Source organism: Chiroxiphia lanceolata, chromosome 5 (assembly GCF_009829145.1).
Source record: "Chiroxiphia lanceolata isolate bChiLan1 chromosome 5, bChiLan1.pri, whole genome shotgun sequence".
NCBI lineage: Eukaryota > Metazoa > Chordata > Aves > Passeriformes > Pipridae > Chiroxiphia > Chiroxiphia lanceolata.
The window spans coordinates 36,813,258-36,834,657 of record NC_045641.1 but is presented as its reverse complement, the minus strand read 5'-3'; the positions used below and the strand labels follow the sequence as shown (position 1 = coordinate 36,834,657).

The window sequence follows — 21,400 nt, the reverse complement described above, 5'->3', positions numbered from 1 at the left end:
GATAATTTGTCAAAGTTCCTTTCAACCTGTGTGGTTCTGTGATTCTATGATTTAGTTAGTGGTTGGAGTGGCAAGACAGTAAAATTGACCCATCTTCTCCTGTGGGATGAATATTGTAGAAAAGCTACTGAATATTCCTGGTGGAATTTCTTTACTTGGAATCAAGTTTTACAGACATAGGAGTACCCAAGTACAAGCTGCAATTTGCTCAGCAGCTTTGTTTCTATATTTACGTATTTCATCTTCCTTTATTGGCATTAATATTTACTGAAGATGGCTGCAGGCTTGGGAACACTGCAGGGATCCACATAGTCTGAGTGAATTCATGTACCTTCTCTGATTTATGCATTAAAACAGGACCATAATTGTGAGAGCTGCACCCCATCCCCCAACAGAAGCACTATTTAAATTGAAAATTATTATCCAGTTACAGCAATAGCCAGAAGCAGAGACTGTAATGTACCTACAAAGCTTTAAGTGAATAAATTTTCTGTAAAAAACAGGTTAATTCCTGCTTGAAGAACAGCTACTTAAGGTCAATTTGAAATGTTAGATAATGAAATGTAAAAAAAAGGCTGAGTGGGGACCAAAGTACTGCTGGTACTTCTGGTAATCCTACTTATAAATCTGAGATGCCCAACCCTAACAGATTTTAATGTGAATAGTGCCAAAGTTGGTGCTGTAAAATACCAACAGTAGTTCATGTTTCAGCCCTTTATTGTCAGAAAAAGTCAGTCTGCTGAACATCAGCTAGTGATGTTCTCATCAAGAAAAGTGATATATCCCCTTTGCTTTTGTTGTCTCAGAGAACTGTGGTTTATATCTGCAATGATGGACCACTCAACAGCAGCATGCACAGACCCAAGACAAGCTATAGCTGTTACAAAAAAACAGAAATAAAAAAAATAAGCGCATACTAGTGACTCTGACACCAATATACTTCAACAGCCAGAATCAAGGCACCAAGCCTGAGTGAGACCTGCCTAAAGATTTCTTGTATTCAATTACGCCAAAATTTTACTTGAACATCTATCACATCCACAAATCAAGGCAAGCATGAGTACCTATAATTCCCAATTGTAACCTTTTCAATTAAAAAAGTTTTGAGTGTGCACTCTTGGTGCTGTGAAAATATTGGTGTCACTTCAATATGAATGGAAAATCAATGACAGAGGAATATACTATGGGTACCGATGGTTCTGAAGCAAAAGAATTATTTAAGTGCTTAAAGAATGGAATTAAATTTGCTAACTGCAGTAACTTACTTTGTAATTCCAAATCTACCAATTTCTCTGGTTTTCTTCTAACTCCTCCTCTTTTTATCCCTTTCCTTTTTACTTCCTGCATTATCTGTCTCTCCAAGTAGCACATGGACAGGCGGTATCTCTGTCTGCTCCCTTCTGAGCCCAGGAACTGCTCTTAGTGACACACATCAATTTAGAGGCAGTTTGTCACATTCTGTAACTTCTTCCCTGTATCCCATACTCTCCTCTCCACCCCCTCTTGAAGCTATCAGTCAGCTACTAAACAGTTAAATGTAACCTTATTTCCATAAGCTATACTCCACTCAATATTATATACCCAGAGTTAACTGTCAGAGTAACTGTCCTTTCCAGAGTTCAAGAGTGCTCAGGTCTTTCTGTATACTGGAAACATGAGAGAGAATTTCAAAAGCAACTCAAGTGTCATCACTAAGACATGGCAAATAAAAAAATCCAAAATAATGGCCTTTGAAGATCCTAACTACAGGAGTTCATTCAGATCACATTCATTCATATGATCACAGATCAAAGGATTTCATGCTGCGATGAATTTGAAATCACAGATGTCTTCTCACTATAGCAAGCTGGTTTTCAAATGAGACTCGTATTAAATAGTCCACTTCAGTGTCTGAAAATATACTTCACTTCAGGAAACATAAGAATCTAAAAATAAGGCATTTAATTGAAAAAAAGTATCTCACAAAAATTGTATCTCTCTCAATTCCAGAAACCACAACAGTATTAATAAAATCTTAAAAGACAACTAATACAGCTTTTATTTAGAAGCAGCATAAATCCAAACAGTGCAGAAAATTCCCAAGGGTTTATTGTTACAGTTTAAGTGCATATATTCCTTTTATAATTTTGTGCCTTTTCACAGGAACAGACAAAGAGTAGCTACAGAATTTGTTCTTTTCAGAAAGCCTTTACTACTTTGAAATCTCATCTTTATAACTGGGTAATATAGTGAACTAATTCCAGTGATGAATTCCAGATTTATATAGACTTGATGTCTAAACTCAAGGTGTTAAAATTTTTTACATACTCCCACCAAAGGTGACATAATAAACAATTCAATTGAACTAAGACAGGCAATATACACAAGACATATGTAAAAAACCCCAGGTGTTCAGTACAAAATACTCACCTATCTCTAAAAATAAAAAGCTTTTTATAAGTTAACAGTATGGGCCCCAGTTTCTGAATGTCGACAGTGAGAGGTTATTATGAAGGTATCGCTAAAGTTTAAATACCATCTGTACTGGCTGATTTACTTCTACCTCTTTTACAGATGAATGATGAAGACACAATCACCTACCATAGGAGCACGAGCATCAAAAATTAAATTTCCATTTTGAAATGGTTTAAAAGCATGACTTCCACCATTTGCTACAAGGATAAACTCTGTAGCTTCTTTGGCTGAGGCCATCATCTCTGGATAGAAGCCCCAAACAAAATGGGAAACATTTCCACTGCTGAGAAATAACCAAGGAGTATAGTTTGGTCAGAATGGTAACCGTTATGGAACAATTCTGTGCTTATAGAAAAAATGTTCTATTTCTACAGAGATGAATGTGAATTCACAACTGTTATCTTTAATTTTACATTATTTAATAACTACCACAGTATTGACAATCTTCATAAATATCATTAGTTTTGAAATAAAGATGCCAAAAAAGCACAGAAAAATTTATTATTCTTACTGGAACAGCTAGTCAGTTTCTATTTTAAATTTGGATTGTTGCTTGACATTATGGAGCAGCATCACTTTTACGAATCCTATTCTCAGGGACGTGGAGATATTATCAGGATACCGAACAGACAACAAGGCTTAACTCTCTCTTCCCTGTCCAAATACTTCCAGAAGATCTTATGTACTGTAAACTATGGGAAATAGCAGAACTCACCCACTTCAACCATGTTGCCATTGCCTATATAAAGCTGCAGTGTACTTTGTGTCTGGTTTGGACAATAGCCACAATGCTCCATCACACCAACCGATATGGATTATATTTCTATTTCCAGCTTCTTGCCTTTCCAGATGCTGAAGACTGGAGAGAACACAGATGCCAACACTTCAGCTCCATGAAGATAAATGAAGCAAATGCTTCAATTCACTTGGCAATGACCTACATCCATCTGAAGAGCAGCAAGAACATATTGACAAAGTGCCTTCCAAGTCCTGAGAGATGCTGATTGCCACACGAGGCTTACAGCCTTAGTAAGTTGGCTCTCTGAAAGTTCCAGATCCCTCTCTTCAACAGAGTTCAAGTAGAATCCCTTAGAGTCTCTGAGTAAGACTGAACATACATCAATCACATGCAGAAAACCTTAGACCATTTCAACCCCTTGGCCAGAAAAACCATGCCATGCCTGGAAGCACCAAAGCAATGATTACAGAAGAAAAAAGATTTACTGCGTTGTTGTCTAATATAGGTTTTCCAGATATGTGCTTGGAGTGTTTTGTTTGGTGGTTAACAACCATTCCAATGTTCTGGTCAAAACCTGGGAAAAGATAAAGACTTCATTTTACAATGCCAACCAAGCTAAAAAGACACTTAGTAACCAAATATATGCAGCTTCCTAAATTTATTTTACCATTATGGTGTTAAACTTCTGTCAGAAGACGTCATCAGACTAAACTAAACTACAGTCAGTTTAATTTGGTACCTCCAAAGAATGGGGTATAAATGCAATACTTTATGTTAGAAGTTACTTCTTTTGAGAAGTTACACTTCTGTCAAATCTACTTCCCTCTTTATGCAATTTCCCTGCAAAGAAATGAATGAAACAAGCTAAAACAGAAGAAGAAAAAGCTGTTCCAAGAGTCATTCTAAAGCAAAGGATGCTGTTTTGAACAGAAATAACTGATTAGCAATATGTATTTCCTGTCAAGATGTATTTGTTTTCAAAGGAAAATTACGGAAACAACATTATTACCTGATCTGACAGAAAGCAAGTTCCTTCCGAAGGTTGAATTTATAAATTTTATTTACAGAGCAGTTTTATACTACCAGCAGCTGGGGTTTTTTCCCTAGTACGTAGGTAGTTTCTTGCTCTGCCTCTATATTATCAATACTCTAGTGCTGAGCTTCATTAGCTACTACTGTACACACACCACTACCCTGTATTTTGTCCAGCTGTACTACTCTATATGCTGGTATAAGGATACCATTCTGGAATGCTTGATTTTAATGCCAACTCAGACTGTAATGAAGTATACCTGGGTACATGCACATGCATACATTTAAGGTTCATATGAAGGAACCAAATCAGTATATTTTATATTAACTTTTTTTTCTTCTTAGATTTGAATATCTGCCAACACCCACAACCAGGAAATTTCAAAATAAAGCTGTTGCTTTATTAAAAAAAAAAATAAATTCGGCATCTCAGACCAAACTTAAAAAACCCCACACCACAAACCTCCTTGGCAGGTATATAGCTTGTGTTACTGTTACCTCTGAATCATACAGTTAAATCTAGCTTTAGATAATGCAAAAAAGCTACAGAAAAATCAAACTTCAAAGACTAACAGTTTAACCCTTAACACTTGCTATATTTTAGAAAGTAGTAAGTTTCCTTGGGAAAAACAGGGAATAAATTTTTCTAAATATATTCCTCAAATGTACATAAAGTGTAGGTTCAGAGTTTAAACAAGTAGGTAAAGTAACAGCAAGTCCTTTCATTAGCTTTGTTACAGAATAGGTATAGCTTGAGACTGATAACATGGGCAAATTTTAATCTAATTCTGTACAGCTATTCAAACCTTTAATTAACAAAGGTGTGGGCGGGGATGGACCTTCTTTTAGAAACAGTAGGTACCACAGGCTATTAGATACACCAAATCTAGGAATAGTACCAAAAGGAAAAACACTGAGAGAACTAAATAGCAGTACAAGTTAATGTTTTCAAAAAAGACACAATTCTTTATCACCACTGTCATATCTATTGTTTCTCAAGATGCTGCAGAGAGTAGAGTATTCCTTATGGGTCCACATAGAAAAGAGACTGGAAAAGTAGGTTAAAGTGAGGAGGCACACAAAACCGAACAGCATGCATGACATGAGCAGCACAGTTTCATCTATGTCACAGCATATATGTACCACAGCATTTATGTGTATAATATAGCATACATACTCCAGCAGTCCTTATGAACTTGTAAAAGAAACTGTGGAACTTGTATACTGTCCCTGCTGGAGCTAGCAAAGGAAGTTGCTGAGCATGAAAAAAATACATGAAATGAAGAAGAAATAGATGCTGATAAACGCACACATGCATTAGCTAGGTTTACCCCACCCTCTTAATGCATCTGCCTCATTAGGAGCTTGAAACATTGTCTGACTGCTTAAGTGTTTTCTCTTTAGTAGAGAAATATCTAAAAATTCAGCAAATGATTGAACACTCCACTTTGGTCTTTCCTGGAATTACAAGGAATAGAGCATAAAAAATGCTGGAAAGCCAAATACAGAGCATCAACAACAGTCTGTACTTCTCACTGCAATGGCAGATCTAAGGGCCTCGTGTGTCTCAGGCAGTTCACCTGCACATTCACACCTTGACTTCCAACTAATAAGTATCCAACAACAGAACCTGGAAACTTAAGTTCTCTCTGTAAGCAAGCTGTTAAACACAACAGTGTCAGATATGGTTTTTAAATGATTTTTAAATGTAGGGTAAATTTACAGCTTAGCCTAAAGGTTGTCTGCAGTGTTTATTGACAGGCAATGATCCTTCAGGGCAGTGAGTAAACACTGAAATAATTTAGAATCAGCCAGCCAACAATTTTTTTAAAAAATAGACATGCGTGTTTTTATTTACAGTCACAGCTAGTTTATGATAAGCTTAACTTATAGGAAACAGTACTCTATGAAGCAGTGAAAAAAACTCAGAACATAAAACGTTCACATTTTTCTGGAGTTTTTCCTATTTAATTCTTAAAACTGAGACTATTGTTAAGACTTCAGAGTTAGAAATGAAGCTTCTGCAGTGACAACTTAATCCAAGCAAATGGATAAAATTAAACTGACATTTTCTCTTGTAAAATGCTACTATAATTAGACAATAGAAAAGGAGAGGGCAGCAATGACTTCTTCCAAGGTAACATGTTGGAGATCTCTGGTCTCCTTCAGTAATCAGAAAGACATTAAGCTACAGTAAACAAATCAAAATTTGGAAAAGGAGCCACTGCCCTTGCTGGTTGTCATTATCATGTCCATTACTTTTACTCCCTTTGTTCTTTGTGTTGCTACTTCTGTATTTTTTCCATTTAAAAATCATGCCCTCAACCCTTCTTGAAATTCAAGTCCAATTTTAGGTTACACTAGGAAAGGGGCGGGGAAAAAAAGAAGAAAAGAAGAATCTTACCACTGTATTGCATTGTAGCTCCCAAATATGAATCAACAATTGATCCCAGTAGGCCAGCTGCTGCACCAAACACAATAATGGGCCATTGTGGAGCAGATATTTCCAGATCAGTCACAAAAATGAGTTGTGTTATGAAGTAGGCTATACCTACTGACATGCCCCCAAGCAAACTTGAGAGCAGGCCTACTAACGTAATTGCTCCATTAGTACCTAAATCAAACAAAACAAAGCTGATTTAAAACCTTTTTTTAAAGACTTATATTTATTCAAATGTTTTACATAACATCAAAACTGTTTGTACTGACCTTCTCCCCTTCTATCCACAAGACTCCACTACTGCAGCTTTTATTTACAATTCTCAATGTGCCGTTGAGAAGATTAACCTGAACCATTATGGTCTATTACTACTCTTTTCCTGTCTCTAGGGCTAGTTATCTAGAAATATTCACTAGCATTAAATTAAAAAAAAACAAACAGCAGACCTTTCAATGTCACCTGGTACTTTTCTGTTGTAGGTTATGGTGGGGGTGGGATAATAAAAAGAGATTTGCTCCAAAAAACAGACCTCAAGATGTGCATGTTATTAAAGCAACACCTCTCTAAGAAGTAGTACAGACAGACATATTTCACCAACACATTTAAAGAAAAGAAGAAAATCCACAGACAGGAAGATATTTGACAGCTCATTGAATAAAAATCTGAAGAATGCATATAAAGGTAAAAAAATACTTCCCACGCATTTAAATCCTATCCAACAAGATCTGCAACTGATCAATATGCCAGCAAGACTCAAGATTAAGACACACTGCTTTAAGGCAGCAATGACATTCACTGTGGAGACAAGGCTTGACAGACAAAAAGTTCACTTGCACACCCTTGGTAAGATATTAAAGGAAATGAGTGATTTGGTTAAGAAGTGAATTTTCTGCATTGTCTGTGTTGAATATAAAATATGAATGCCTGAAAAAATGAGTTGATAACTTGTATTCTTTATACTATTAGCAACATAAACACTTTTAATAGAGATGAGAAATGACAGTATTCAGAATGATTTTAGCTCCGTGGATCTTGTGTTGGTGCATCCCAACCAATTCCAGATTTCTGACGTTTTTCTCAGTCTTTCTTGGAACTATTCAAGTTGGATGCATAATTCAAAACAGATTAACAAAATATTCAGAACATGTAGAATAGGTAACACCTTACCTACTGGAACCTGTTCCCAGGTTGTTATCAATCTTGGTTTACTTTTACTCATAACACTACCAATCTCTGAAGCCCATGTATCACCAGCAGAGCATGCCAAAGCTCCCAAAAGGGATAAGCACATCCATGACGCCGTGTATTCCTTTGAAAAGTCAATAGGAATTTCACCTGGCCCATTTTCTATCATATATAAGAGAGCCAGCTCAGTAGGAACACCACCATTACAGAATACTTGAACCCAATTCCTCTGTCCACCTGAAGTAATAAAAAATAAATAAATTTCAGTAATTTCAGGCAACAGTAACTGACAAGCAACAGCACGAGACAAAAGCAAACCACACATATATAAAGTTAAATTTAAAAGACACACTTTTCAAACAGAAACTATATGGCAATTTATTAAACAGAACAGAAGCAAAAGCCAAGTCACTTGCTAATGTTACAGGGATAAGGGTAGAAGGGAGTCACAACAACAGTGTTCCTTACTGTGGATGTTACATCTTGTCTGACCCTTTGAAAGGAATATGCAGTATTTATTCTCCACAAGCATGGAAGTATTTTGGCTTACCTTCTTTGTATTCTGAATCTATTTGCTTTTTTCTGTCTTTTTTCCATTTAGTAAGTTTTGAAGAAGTAACAAAAAATACAAACAAAGAAGAGAAGAAACTGTAATTTGCAACTGTAAGGATAAATCCAACCACCAATCCTACGAAGAAAAAAGAAGTATATCAAGTTTCTCTCTGTAACAATGCTTGCTTTGCAAAGCAGTTAAGTATTTTGATTTTTTTTGAATATGAAGAGTATATTCACGATACCTAAGACAATCATGCAGTAAGATTCTACTGCTAAATTGCTAATTTAATTGCTACTGCTTGTGTGATTTTTAAGACCTTCTTTTGCCACAAATCAGTAATACTGTGCAAAAATAAAAGACATAGCAATAAAAAAACACAAAGCAAAATCCAGAGGATATGTAACTGAAATTTAAGTACTCTGCCTGAAGAATATTCTTACTTGTATAAGGAGCAGATATAGAGCTGTGGCTGTGACTTTATCAGCAAGTTTATCATCAGTTTAGGTATCAAATCCCATGTCCAAGGTCTCTAAGATAACCACTATAACCCTCCTCCATATCTTAGCAGATGCTACTTCTGCCTTCTGTTCTTTTCTTTTTCCGTTTCTGATTTTCATGCCATCTTTTAATTTCTGTAATTTTTTTAAGTATTTGAGCTTCTAGAGGTGATTAATTTTTATGTCCCCCTTTAAAAAGGAGGTCTCATTTCACTCCCCATCATGAGATTACAATTCTCAATGACTGAAAGAAAATTGGCTGCACTTAGGGCAGACGCCAATATAAACCGCCTGGCAGAGCCGTTACATTAAGAGGTAAAAACAAAGAAGAGAAAAAGAGTTTTTTTAATTTAGAAAATGTCACAAGACCAGGGTGAATCACCTCACCCAGAAATCTTGCATCAAATTTCAATAAACACTATTGTACACTGTGCTGCAGTTTTTATCATGCGGTCAAGAAAACTTTATTGAAATGGTCATTTGTTTGAACTAAAGTACAAATTTAATTTTCTTATTTTTGGCAGGCCAAAAAAATGCCTAGAACCGCTTCTATTACAGTAAGGAGAATCATGTTCTCTTAACTGGCTTCCCCCCCTAGGCAGGTAGGGTGCTGACATGGATCAGTTTTAGGGGATTAATTTACCACTACCTCTGCCATTTCTTTAATTCTCTGTGAATCCATCTATATGTTAAACCAAAACATGTGATTTAACTGCATACTGTACTGAAGTTTAAAAGAATTCTCTAGGTTTACATAAATCTAATGACAATATTAATCAGATTACAAACAGCATCACAAAATTAACTTCCCTGTTTAAACAGGCCTGAGAGAAAAAATCAGTATGAATTTAAGGTATATACGCTTATAGTTATATTTTTATTATAATAGAACTAAGTAGTAAAGTCTTAAAAATTACAAACAACAAAAAGAACATTAACTTTATTTTCTAAATGTTTAGCTTAATAGTCTCAGAAAAAAACATACCTCCCAATGCACCACTGTGATCAAGACTCTTCTTCTTAAAACCCTGTGCAGCAATAATTAGTGGAACCAAGACTGAAAAAAGCCAGCGCCATGGAGAAATGGGTCGTAAAGTACCTGATAAATCAAATAACAGGGTTACAGATGATCCTTATAAGCCTTTTCAATGCCTTCATATCTCAAAAAATTATCTTCTAGTATATACTTAAAAGACTGATCTTAATAGAGATTAAAACTTTTTACCTTCTAGAAGAAAGGCAGTAATTTATTGAGTCTTTTCTGTTTAAAATAGCATACCTTTTAATTGGATAATAATAAATCCTTTATTAACATCTTTTATTTTGGTGAGTGTTCTGGAATTTCAGAAGGAAATAAATACATTTAGGACATTGATAATAAATTGTCTCCTTAGAAGACAGTTGCTGTGGATACTAGTGCTTTATGGAATGGTGTGGAATTACAAGAGCCAAGCAGGATATTATTTTCCTTTTCTGCAGATGCAATAAATTACTGCCTTAGCAGTAAGATCCTTAAAGCCTTTATATTTTAGCACCTCATTTTGACTTTAAATTGGAAGACACAAAGTTCATTGCAAAAGATGCCAAAAGTACATCTTGTAAAACACTGAAATTTAACAGTCCGAAAAGAAATTATTCCTTAATACCAAAGTTTAGAAGTCTTCCATCCTTGTTGTCTTAAGAGACAAGGAAGCTATTGATTATATCCTGAACTACACTATTTACTGTGATAGAATTTCAATACCAAAAAAAGCCAAGAAAGACAATCCATGAGGTGAAAGTGAAAGCAGTGTGACCATCGGCACTATCAGTTCTTCTGAGCTTGATTTAAGGCTCTTGAAAATATCCTTTAAGCTGATGACTATAGCAAGATTTCAAGTTACAGTTTTTGTTTGAAAAACCCACAAACTTTTAAAACGTAAAGCCAATCATTAATCTAGTTTTGAGCTAAAAATCTTGAGAAGTTATTTATTACATATGCTATACAAATACAAGACATCACAGATCTTGCTTTGAAGTAAGTCTCAATCTTATAAAATAGAGACTTCACACAGGCACAGCTTGGCTTGCTGGAGAGCTAAATATGATGGTTTTCAACAAGAACTTTTGTGTCCCAACCTTCACACATACACAGGCTCCTTGGTGCAAAGCAGGACAAACGTCTGTGAAATCACAGTAAGACACTAATTGCAAGTGCAGATTCACAAGACAAAAACTGCTCTTCTGTGTACTGAAAAGCCCCAGTCCCATAGCAGGTGAGCAAGGGAGTCCTGCAGACAAGGGCTGACTCAAGAATTCAGAAGACAAGCACTGGCTATGTATGAAGAGACCTCCAGTGCTGTAGCCTGGTATTGCTTATCACAGACCAAGGCAGCTCTTAGTGTAAACTTCAGTGTGAGCAGTACTGGAAATCAAAAGGTTTCTTTTTCCTTGGCTAACAAATAGAATTTGCATCTTTTCAAGGACATTTTTAAACTAACCTTTTTGTATTTCATTGAAGGGGAGAAAAGTATTGGTATTAAATTACTCTTAAATATAAGCAGTTAGGACTAAGATAAAACACATTCATTGGTTTATTATGGATTCTTTGGCACTCCCACTTTACCAATATTTTGGTTACTGTTTGGTGCTTAAGCATTACTATAAATTGTAAATTAATAAAAGTATGTCTGTAATATTTTTGTATTTATGTTAAAGACTGTGAATTTCATCACTTGTATGGGCTTAATCTACTAAGCCTACTAACTATTATACATTTCATTCACCTCAAGCCAAGGTCTTTACACAGTCTCAGGCAAATGAACAACAGAAGCCGTATGTCCTTCTTGTTCCATTATCATTCACTACAAACAAGAGGATTAGCCTGCAGTCCCCTCCTTTCTATCACTCCCTATATCTTGATTCACTTGATACCGGGTGTTCCACTCTCCACTGCCCATCACCTTAGATAGCAGGGACTGGAATATCCTAATTATCAGAAACACTCAGAGAGCTATACCTTTAGAGAGCGGACATACACAAATGAAGTTGCATGTTTAAATACAACTTGGTTAGCTCTAAATGACACAAGGAAAGCCAGGTTGTGAAGCCCACTTCTGCCTATCTTCTGCATTGTGGCATCTCACTACAAGCCAAAGAAGTGTCCAGACAACATAGGTTTAATGCTGTACCAGAACTAATATTCCATCCTAAACCCCAAAGCACTGAAAAACACTGAGCAGAGACATCCAACTGCCATTGCAAAATCAACTTATACTGGTGGTGTATTTATCCTAGCTTCTTCTGGATCCAGAGTGACACTGGGCAGTCAAGGGTGTTCATTCCACATCCCTAAGCACTCCCAGCAACACTGCAATGACACTGGAGCTCTTCCTGAATTAAACTGGCTGAGGTCTTAAGGACTTGCCCTGAAAAGCAGTTAAACTCTTCTAAACTTGAACTGATACTGAAGGCTGTACTGCTCCTTTCACACACTGCTTTAAGAACGGCCCTAGAGGCAAAATGACAAAGAGCACTTGCATCCCTGCAACTATACACAACTAAGCCTCAGCTGCCTCAACAGAACATTGAGCTGACAGCTACCACAACCATGGTAGCCACTCCATGCATACATCCCCAACTTCTTATACTATTTCCTCTGTTTCTGTGTTCCTTGACCAAGGAATTCTTCTTGCATGCCCTGTTCTGCACGTTGCTGCATGTGCATTCCTAGAACAGGCTGGCACACTCCTCCCGTGCTGTCACATACTTTCCCTCATCCAGAAAGACCTCTGTCAGCTCGCTTTTTCTTTTAACTTTTTATTTGCTTTCTTTTAGGGAAAGAAATCACAAAGGATACCAACATCTTAAATTCTACAGGATCCGTGGGTGGAGCTGCAAGTAGGTGGCTGTCAGCACCTTCTAAACCACTATCACGTACCGTCAGCGGTGAGATTTTCAGTTCTACTGACAAAGAAGGGAGTTGTGCACACCTCTCTTCCCATTTTTTACGTTAAGCCTGCAGGAGTTGGATGGGAGGGCTCGCCCCTGGTCATGCCATGCCGGCCTCTCCCCGGCCTTTGGACTCACCGTAGTACGTACTTGCAGTCATGGACACGATCCAGAACGCCAGCGAAATACAAATGAGCAAGTTCAGGATGACCATATTCGCCATCATCTTGAGGTACTCTCTGAAGAAATCCTCCTGGTAACAGGGCATGGAAAACCAGGGGGAGAACACCTGACGGGAAAACAAAAGGTGCAGCACATCAGCGACACCGCTACTGCCACCACCATCTCCTCTTCCTGCCGACCGGCGAGAGCCGCGGCCGGGCCCGGCCCGCACCGTCCCCGCGGCGCTGCCAGGAGGCACCGAGGCGCTCATAGGGAGGCTCCTGCGGGCCCCCCTGCTCGGCTCGGGGCAGGGCTGGGCGATAGGTGGCCGGAGGCGCTCGCACCGCCCGGCTCCGTCACTGACCTGCTCCCCCGACCGCCAGCGCCGCCACCATCCCGCCCCGCGCCCGCGCCGCGCATGCTCCGCCCGCCGCCACAGCCCCAGCGCGGCCCCGCCCGCGTCGCCGCCGCCGGGACAGAGCGGGAGTCGCTCGGGCCTGCGGGCGCCGTGGCCGCGCCCGAGCGGTGCCTGCGCTCTGTGCATCTGTGTGGAGATTTCTCCCCTCTCTGGTATCGGGATGGGGTCTTCGCCAGGCGCTGCCCATCCCATATAGATCCAGTTTGCGAAATAAAACCAGCAATGACACTCATGAAAAGCATGAAATCTGTTGAAAATTGTCGATACTGAAACAAGGAATTGTAATTGGACTTAGCATAAGCAGGCCTTGTTTAGTGTGACTTAGCAAATTAGAACACTTAAACAAATAGCAAAACTGCTAGCTGCAAATAGGGAACTGCCCTTGCGCGAGAGACAGATAGTTTAACTAACTGTTGCTTCAAAAACACATAAACAGGCTTGGAGAAAAAAAATAGGTAACGAACCCTTGCTTTTAGGCACAAAGACAGGTGTTATAAAGAAAGCCAGAAAATGTGTCTAAGGCCTAAGTAAAATAAAATGCTATTGTAACGTGTGCTTAACTGTTTAGTTTATCAGCTACTAACCATAGAAATGTAAGAGTGTATGGCATTTATGATAAAACTGCTATATAGATCCACCAAAATTGTGAAAAGGCAGAAGACATATTTGTGGGGTTAACCCTGTGTCTTTGGCGAACAAACCATTTGTTGGTTGATTCCTTTGAGTCAGTATGAGTGTCTGGATGAGGTTTGAAACTCAAACTAATGAACACTGCAAAGTTCATTAGCACCAGAAGAAAGAGACTTGAAACGTTTCCTAAAATTGCCTTGGAATGAAAACATGCCAAATCTGCCTGATGGCTTTTCTTGGGGCATGCCAGAATTACTCTCAAAACACTCAAGTTGTAAATAAGTTGACAGTAGTTACAGGAAAGGCTCCCACTTGAACACATCAGAGGCTTTGTCAACAAAGCACAGAATGAGGTGAAACTCCACAGCTTTTCAAAACTCCATTGTTTGAGGCAGCAGCCTCAAACGAAAAATAAATAAGAAATAAATGAAATACTCAAGACTTTGGGTATCACAGAAGATAATGTTGACGTAGCAGTTATGTATTCAAGATTTGTTCAGTGGAAGGTAGACCAAAACCTTCAAGTTTATAAACATTGGTACAGATGAGTCATGAACATCACCAACCTCAGATGCTTTTTGTTTGTGGACTTGTGGCAGCAGCAGAATAGAATATTTATTTAAGTATTCATTGAGAGGCAGAGTAATAGGAAAAAGGGAAGTAAAAGATCTTTTTTATACAACAGGAATAGTTTTTAAACTAGAAAATTCAAGTGAATATTCTTAGTTTAAGAGTTGATAATTTCCCTACTGAATTTAAGATTATTTCTGGCTTGTTGGCACCCATTTATCTATGAGGCATGTTCTATTATTTTTCATTCAGCCTCTGGAGTAGGTTTCTAACAGGATTTGAACGCAGTCCAGGCTGTGGATTCTTTTGCAACAGAAACTTCGATATATGTTTATGTGAAAAAATACTCAGTTATCACTCAGAGCTTCTTCAGATGTTACCTAAACTAAGGACCATATTCTGCAAAGATTTTCAGATATCTGATTTTAGCTGAAGACAGTAGGCCTATTCCAAAGATAAAAGTTAACACTTGTGTGTTTACAATGTATTTCTCCAGGCAATTAGAACCAAAACTTGGAAGAGGTGCTTTAGACAAGGCTTTATCTTATTTCTGCTGTATTTATTGATAACAAAGACAGGTAACAACCAAATTTTATCCGAACTACAGATCCCTAAAACATTAATACTAATGTAGTGGGACTAACTTTTGGTATATCTAGTCTTCCTTCTCACTTCCCAAATTTTTATTAAACTTCTATCTGAGCTCTGAATTTGAGATCTACAAATCAGAGACTAAGTAGCTGGGCTACTTTGTAAGAACAGGACATTTTTTGTAGCATAACATTGACATGACATTGCTTAGACACTCCTGCCAAAATCTAATTATCTGAAATTTTCAATCAGGCCAAGATCAACTCTATTTAGACTGATGGCTGAACAAGTAGCTGCTTGTTCAGGTGGAACCAACTCCCATAAACCTATTCATTCAAATACACCCTTAACTGTAATAAATTGTAAAGTAGCACTTGGCACTGAAGTAGGGATATGCCAGGCTATTGTACTGGTTTATCCACAGACCTTGCATCTTGGTTTAAAGCCAAAGGTGCTGCTGCTGCTGCTGCTGGAGTTTACCTAAGTGAGAAAAGGAAAAGGGAGTACTGCTCTCCACACCCGGTGTGAGAAAGGTGGTTCTGGTCATGAAATCTTTAACATCCATGGCATGAATAATGTTGTCTTTGACTCCTTTCTCAGCTCTAAGTCTTTTGTTAAATGTGACTTCACACATTCCTCTTCCAGTGTTTTTAATTGCCAATAAATTTTCCTGCAGTAGCTCAGTACACATTAAATGTTACAAATATATTAGAAAACGAAAAAGGAAGGAACTCTAAGTTAGACTTCTTTCTGCATTTAGAAACTGAAAGAAGTAGCCACGGTTTTAAAAGTAATGTCTACAGCAGTTACTGTAGTTGGCCCATGTGTTTAAGTGTAACATCTTTTCTAGATGTTGTCTTTTTTTAGTAGGTCCTGTATTATTATAATAAGAATAATATCACAACACTTTTAATAGGTAAAAGTTGGGGTTTTTTTTAAATTTAAATGGCAATCTAGATGCTTGCAATAATGTGCATTCAGAATTAATGTATTTAAAAAGCCATCCGAAATCAGTAAGAAGAGTATTATGTATATTTAATACATGCAATACGTACATTTCATAATCAATTTTTACTTATAAAACCTCCACATTCCTCATTCGTACCTAATAATATTGATAAGCTTGAGAATTAAAAAAATGGCAAGTAAAAGTTGCTTGAGACAAATAGACCTGAAAGCTTTTCCTCACACTTTCCCCTACAAATACATACTTGGAATAATAAAAATCTGAGAAATTAAATAAGAAAAAGATTGTCATAGCTATAAGCTGCCCAATATTTAGAAGAGTTTCTTCCTACCTTTTACCTAAATGTACAGGATGCAAAGCACGACCAGCACAGTCTAGAAGGAGACAGGAATGTGAGATGATTAAAAGCAGCATTACAAAATGAAGATAATAACATGTTACTGCACGGACCATGCTAATCACTCTTTTATACACATTCTTTTCCCAGGAATACATTAGAATTTAGTCGATTTGCCATAATACAGCATAACAATTCCAAATTTTCATGAAGATACAAAGATCTTAGAAGTAGACTTTCTGGTTTGTTTTGTTTTTCTTTTTGTTTTTGTTTTGGTTTTTTTGGTTGGTTGGGTTTTGTTTGTTTGTTTTGGGTTTTTGTTGTTGGTTTGGTTTGGTTTTTTATCTCTGAGACAGTACTTTCCATTTCTCTTTACTGCTTAAAACATTATTCATATTTGTGCTTGATAGAATGCATTATGAATAATATAGATTGAAAGTGAAATACTAATTTAAACATCTTCTATTCTCCATTGTTAAACTTGTCTTTTCAAGTGATTGAAGACAAAACACTGTTAAATACATGAAATTAAAAATCTGTAAATGTTGTTAACATTGTACTAAGTATAGCTGTTTGCAAGGGCCTTGAATAATATTCACACTCATAGAAAAGAAAAATAGTAAGACTGTAAAATTTTATGCTTATAGTATCATTAGATAGTTACAGAAAACAGAAGGGAAAAAGTAATACTGCAGATAAATATTTGCCTTAAGTAGAGCATCCATAATTAGTAGTCGCCTGTGAAAATACCAATGAAATTGCAAACAGTAATTTTCATTCCAGAGGAGTTGCTATACAGATGAATTCATAACATTTTTGAGGCAGTCAAAAATGTCCGTAATTAGCACTATAGGGAAACTAGTCATAGCAGGATTTGTGGACTATAAAGCAGCAAAGAAGAGTAAATATACAACTGTCTCACCGAAAAAGAACAGAACACAGAAGGAAACTTTAAATATTATATTTATTAAATATGTGTAGACAGGCTTTAGCTTTGTGTCAAATCAGTTTATCAATGACACCAATTAAATTTATTCATAGTAGCCTAAAATGTTTTCAGACATTTTCAGAGTATCCAAAGTATTACTTTGCCTTCCAAAATTGATTTGGTATTTCAGTGGGTATATCAATTTTATTTCAAGTTAAGCATTTTGTACAGTGTGTTGTCAACACTATTCTCATCCCAAATTCAAAACACAACACTGTACCAACTACTAAGAAGAAAATTAGTTCCATCCCACCCAAAACCAGGATAGTGTTTTACTTATTTCAGTTCATGTGATTAGATGAAATCAATTCTATACTCTTTTCTCATTGAGATTCTGGGATACTTTCAGGGATATAAATCCATCCCTTCTGGTCTCACATTTTCTCAGTTGGAAATGCTTTAGGATGGCATTATATATCCTGAGACTACCCAGGATAGTTTTCTGATGAAGCAAGATTGTCTTTTTTCTGGTCATTTACTACACATGACCTACCTTTTTACTATTGTTTACACTGTATTTTTCTACTTCAGCAAGAAATTCAGGAAAGGACCAATATATTGAAAGCAGCAGGTGTTCAGGCTTCTCATATTTCTAGTATATTTTTACTTTACACAGGGAAGTTAAAGAGATTGATCTAGATTGTAAAAATAAGATAATTAAAAGAAAAAAGGTTCAGCAATGGGTAATTCAGTAATGGGGAAGAGTAAGTAAGGCAGGTAAAGATCTGAAAGGACTATGCACAAGAATCACCATCTTCAGTCATAGGCTTGCCAAGATGGTAAAGAGGCTTTAAAGTTGCTGAGAGAGGGGAACCTCTATCCATCCTACTCCTACCAGTTTGATGCCAGTGCCAGCAAGAGATGCCCAGAGTCTGGAGAAGGATCATAGGTCATCACAAGAGCACCTGAAGAGCAGCACAAAGGAATTCCAGACACTCTAGCCAGAGAGTTGGCTTCATCAAGGGGTCCAGCTGATGTGGCTTCATGCAAATGCTCACAGCATGGGGAATAAACAAGAGGAGTTAGAGACGTGCAGTCACCTGCAGGGCTACAACCTTACTGGAATCATGGAAACATGGTGGAGACAAGACTGCAGTGTTGGAATGGAAGGATATAGACTCTTAAGGACAGACAAGGGAGATGAAGAGGTGGTGTTGCCCTCTTGTGAGATCCTGGATCTGAATCTCACTGAATTATTGATATGGGTTGGAATCAACTCACTGTATGTGTGTGCATCTAGGGACGGGCTGGGCCTGGACCTGCAGGTACGTAGCAGAGCCGGAAAGCCTGCACATAAGGCCTGTGCTGAGGGCACAGGGCAAAGCTGGAAAGCAAGACCTGCTGCTCACACAGAGCACATGGCAGAGCTGAAGGCCCTGCAGCCAGGCCGTCGGTCAAGGCAGACCTGCCTGGTAGCCGACCCACACCACATCCCTGCAGCCTGTGAACTGGCTTACAGCACAGCTCACTCTGGCCTGGAAGGCACTGACCAGACATCCTGCCGGGAGGGGAAAACTGACTCTATAAATACATGTGGTGTCTCTCTCTCTCTCTTCTCCCTCTCCAGCTGGCACCATGTCAATCACTGAATCTTGTTGGTAACTATTCTCCTCTCCTTTCTCTCTTTCTTTACCCCTCTTAATCTGTTTTCTTCTGTCACTCTTTTCCTTTTCTTGTGGGTAACTTAAAATCAATGAACTGTGTTTTACTAAAGCTGGTATATGGATTGTTTTTAGAGGGTGTTTCCTGTGGAAGGGGTCTTTGTGCTGCATGTTTTAGTGATATGCTTTTTTTCTTGGTTGTATTTTACTCCTGTAAAAACCTTTTGCCAAAATCTCTCATTTTTCTCACTATATTAAAAAGAACTTAGAGAAGAGTGTGTGACTCTTTCTCTGGACGCTAATTAGAGGTTATAACAAACTAAAAGGCTTTTTAAAAAGTCTTAAATAAAAATGTAACTGCTCTGGGCAGTTTATAGCTTAATCTGGAGTGCAACACCTCTATGTCAATGACCAGTTGGAGTGCGTGGAGCTCCACCTGTGGATAGATGAGGAGCTGACTGAGAACTTATGGGTCAGAATTAAAGGCAGGGCAAGGACAGGTGACATTATAGTTTGGGTCTGCTACAGGCCACCTGACCAGGAAGACCAAGCAGATGCATCTCTCCTGTTCTGGGTTGACCTTGGCTGGATTCTAGGCACCCACTAAAGTCGCTCTGAGCTGGGAGAGGTCACACAGGCAAAACAAACTCAATGTGGGGTTAATACTAAAGTTTATTACTATCAAGATAAGATCTAAAGAGTGAGAAATAAAACAGTCTTAAACACACTTTCCATCCACCCCTCCTTCTTTCCATATTCTCCCTCCTCCGCCCGCAGCGGGGCAGGGAGACAAGTCCACCTCCTCGGGCAACAGGTCTTCCAAATCTGCTGTCCTGTAGGTCACTTTTCCATGGGCTACAGGGGGACAGCCTGCTTCACCACGGTCCTCACCACCGGTTACGGGGGGGACCACAGCTCTGAGTCCTTCCCCTACTCTGTGAGGTCCCTCCCACGGGTAACAGTCCTTGATGGACCTCTCCAATGTGGGTCCATCCCTCAGGCAGTAGTTCTTCTATATCTACTGTCCCGAGGGTCATTTTTCCATGGGATGCAAGGGGGGGGTCTCTGCACCCCGATGGTCCTTCATAGGATGCAGTCCTTTATAGGGTGAGCTGTACCGATGTGGATCCCCCACAGGGCCGTGAGTCCTACCTGGGAATAACCTGCTCCGGCGTGGATTTTCCTCTCCACGGGCCACAAGTCTCTTGAAGGACTCCGCTCTGTGCTGGGCCTTCCACAGGGGGTAACAGCCTTCTTCCATGCATCCATCTGCTCCAGTGTGCGCTCGGCTGCACCACGGCGGGCCGCTCCAGCCCCGGCCTGGCTCAACTCGGCCGGGGGGGAGGGAGGTCGGTCAGTGCCTGCTGGCAGGGGCCACTCTGCTGCCCTGGCCCAGCCCACGGGACACCCCCCACCCCTCGCAGTTCACCCTGGGGGCTTTGGTGCTGTCGGTGCTATTCGGCTCCTCGGGCAGGACGGGCTCCAGCACGGGCTGCTCGCAGGGCGGGCCCAGGGCTGTGGGGCCGCTCTCCGCAGGGCCGCACACTCTGGCCCCGGCCGCCCCTTCGGGCTCCAGCACAGGCTGCTTGTGGGGCGGGCCCAGGGGCTGCAGGGCCGCTCCTGCATGCCCTGGCCCCAGCCCCAGCCCTGACCGCCCCTTCACAGAGGCTGCCGGTGCCTGCTCCAGGCTAGGTGCCGAGAGGCCCGGGTCGGGCTGCCACTGCCCTCCTTGCAGTGGGGGAGGCAGTGGGGCCGCCCAGGAGCTTCGATCAGGTCTCCCCTGGCTCGAGAATTCTTCTGTGCAACAAACTTGTTCTTAAATATGTTATCACAGAGGCACAATTATTGACTCTCCCTTGGGAAGCAGCAGGAAGTCCCTCCTGTAGCCAGCTATCATTGGCTTCACTGGGGGGGAAACTTCTAGCAGCTTCTAACTGAAGCCACCCTATGTAGCCCCCCCCCACTACCAGAAAAAAACCAGCCACCTCAACCCATGACATCTCCATAGACACACAGGAGCGACGTCATGTTCATGGGAGACTTCAACCATACCAGTATCTACTGGAAGGACAACACAGCAGGGCATAAGCAATACAGGAGATTCCTGAAGTGTGTTGATAACTTCCTTCTCCAAGCGATAGAGGAGCTAAGAAGGAGAGGTGCTTTGCTGGACCTTGTTCTCACCAACAAGGAGCACCTGGTGATGTTCAAGATCCTTAGGGCTGTGAGGAGGGCACATAGCAAGGTCACTGCTCTGGACTTCAGGAGAGCAGACTTTGGGCTCTTTGGGGATCTGCTTGGCA

General features: G+C 39.4%; 1 protein-coding gene across 2 annotated transcripts; it reads right to left on the bottom strand.

Moving 5' to 3' along the window:
- Positions 1–2,014: 2,014 nt before the first annotated feature.
- TMEM19 (transmembrane protein 19) lies at positions 2,015–13,409 on the bottom strand. Of its 2 annotated transcripts, XM_032689010.1 has the most exons (7): positions 13,360–13,409; positions 12,972–13,122; positions 9,889–10,002; positions 8,401–8,538; positions 7,833–8,087; positions 6,630–6,839; positions 2,015–3,767 (listed from the first exon to the last, which is right to left on the bottom strand). In XM_032689010.1, the coding sequence occupies exons 2-7, from the start codon at positions 13,099–13,101 to the stop codon at positions 3,604–3,606; spliced, it is 1,011 nt and encodes a 336-aa protein (XP_032544901.1). In that variant the 5' UTR covers positions 13,102–13,122; positions 13,360–13,409; the 3' UTR covers positions 2,015–3,603. The 2 variants fall into 2 exon arrangements, with proteins under 2 accessions (XP_032544901.1, XP_032544900.1); XM_032689009.1 differs by lacking the exon at positions 13,360–13,409 and having other exon boundaries at positions 12,972–13,287.
- Between the last annotated feature and the right edge of the window lie 7,991 nt (positions 13,410–21,400).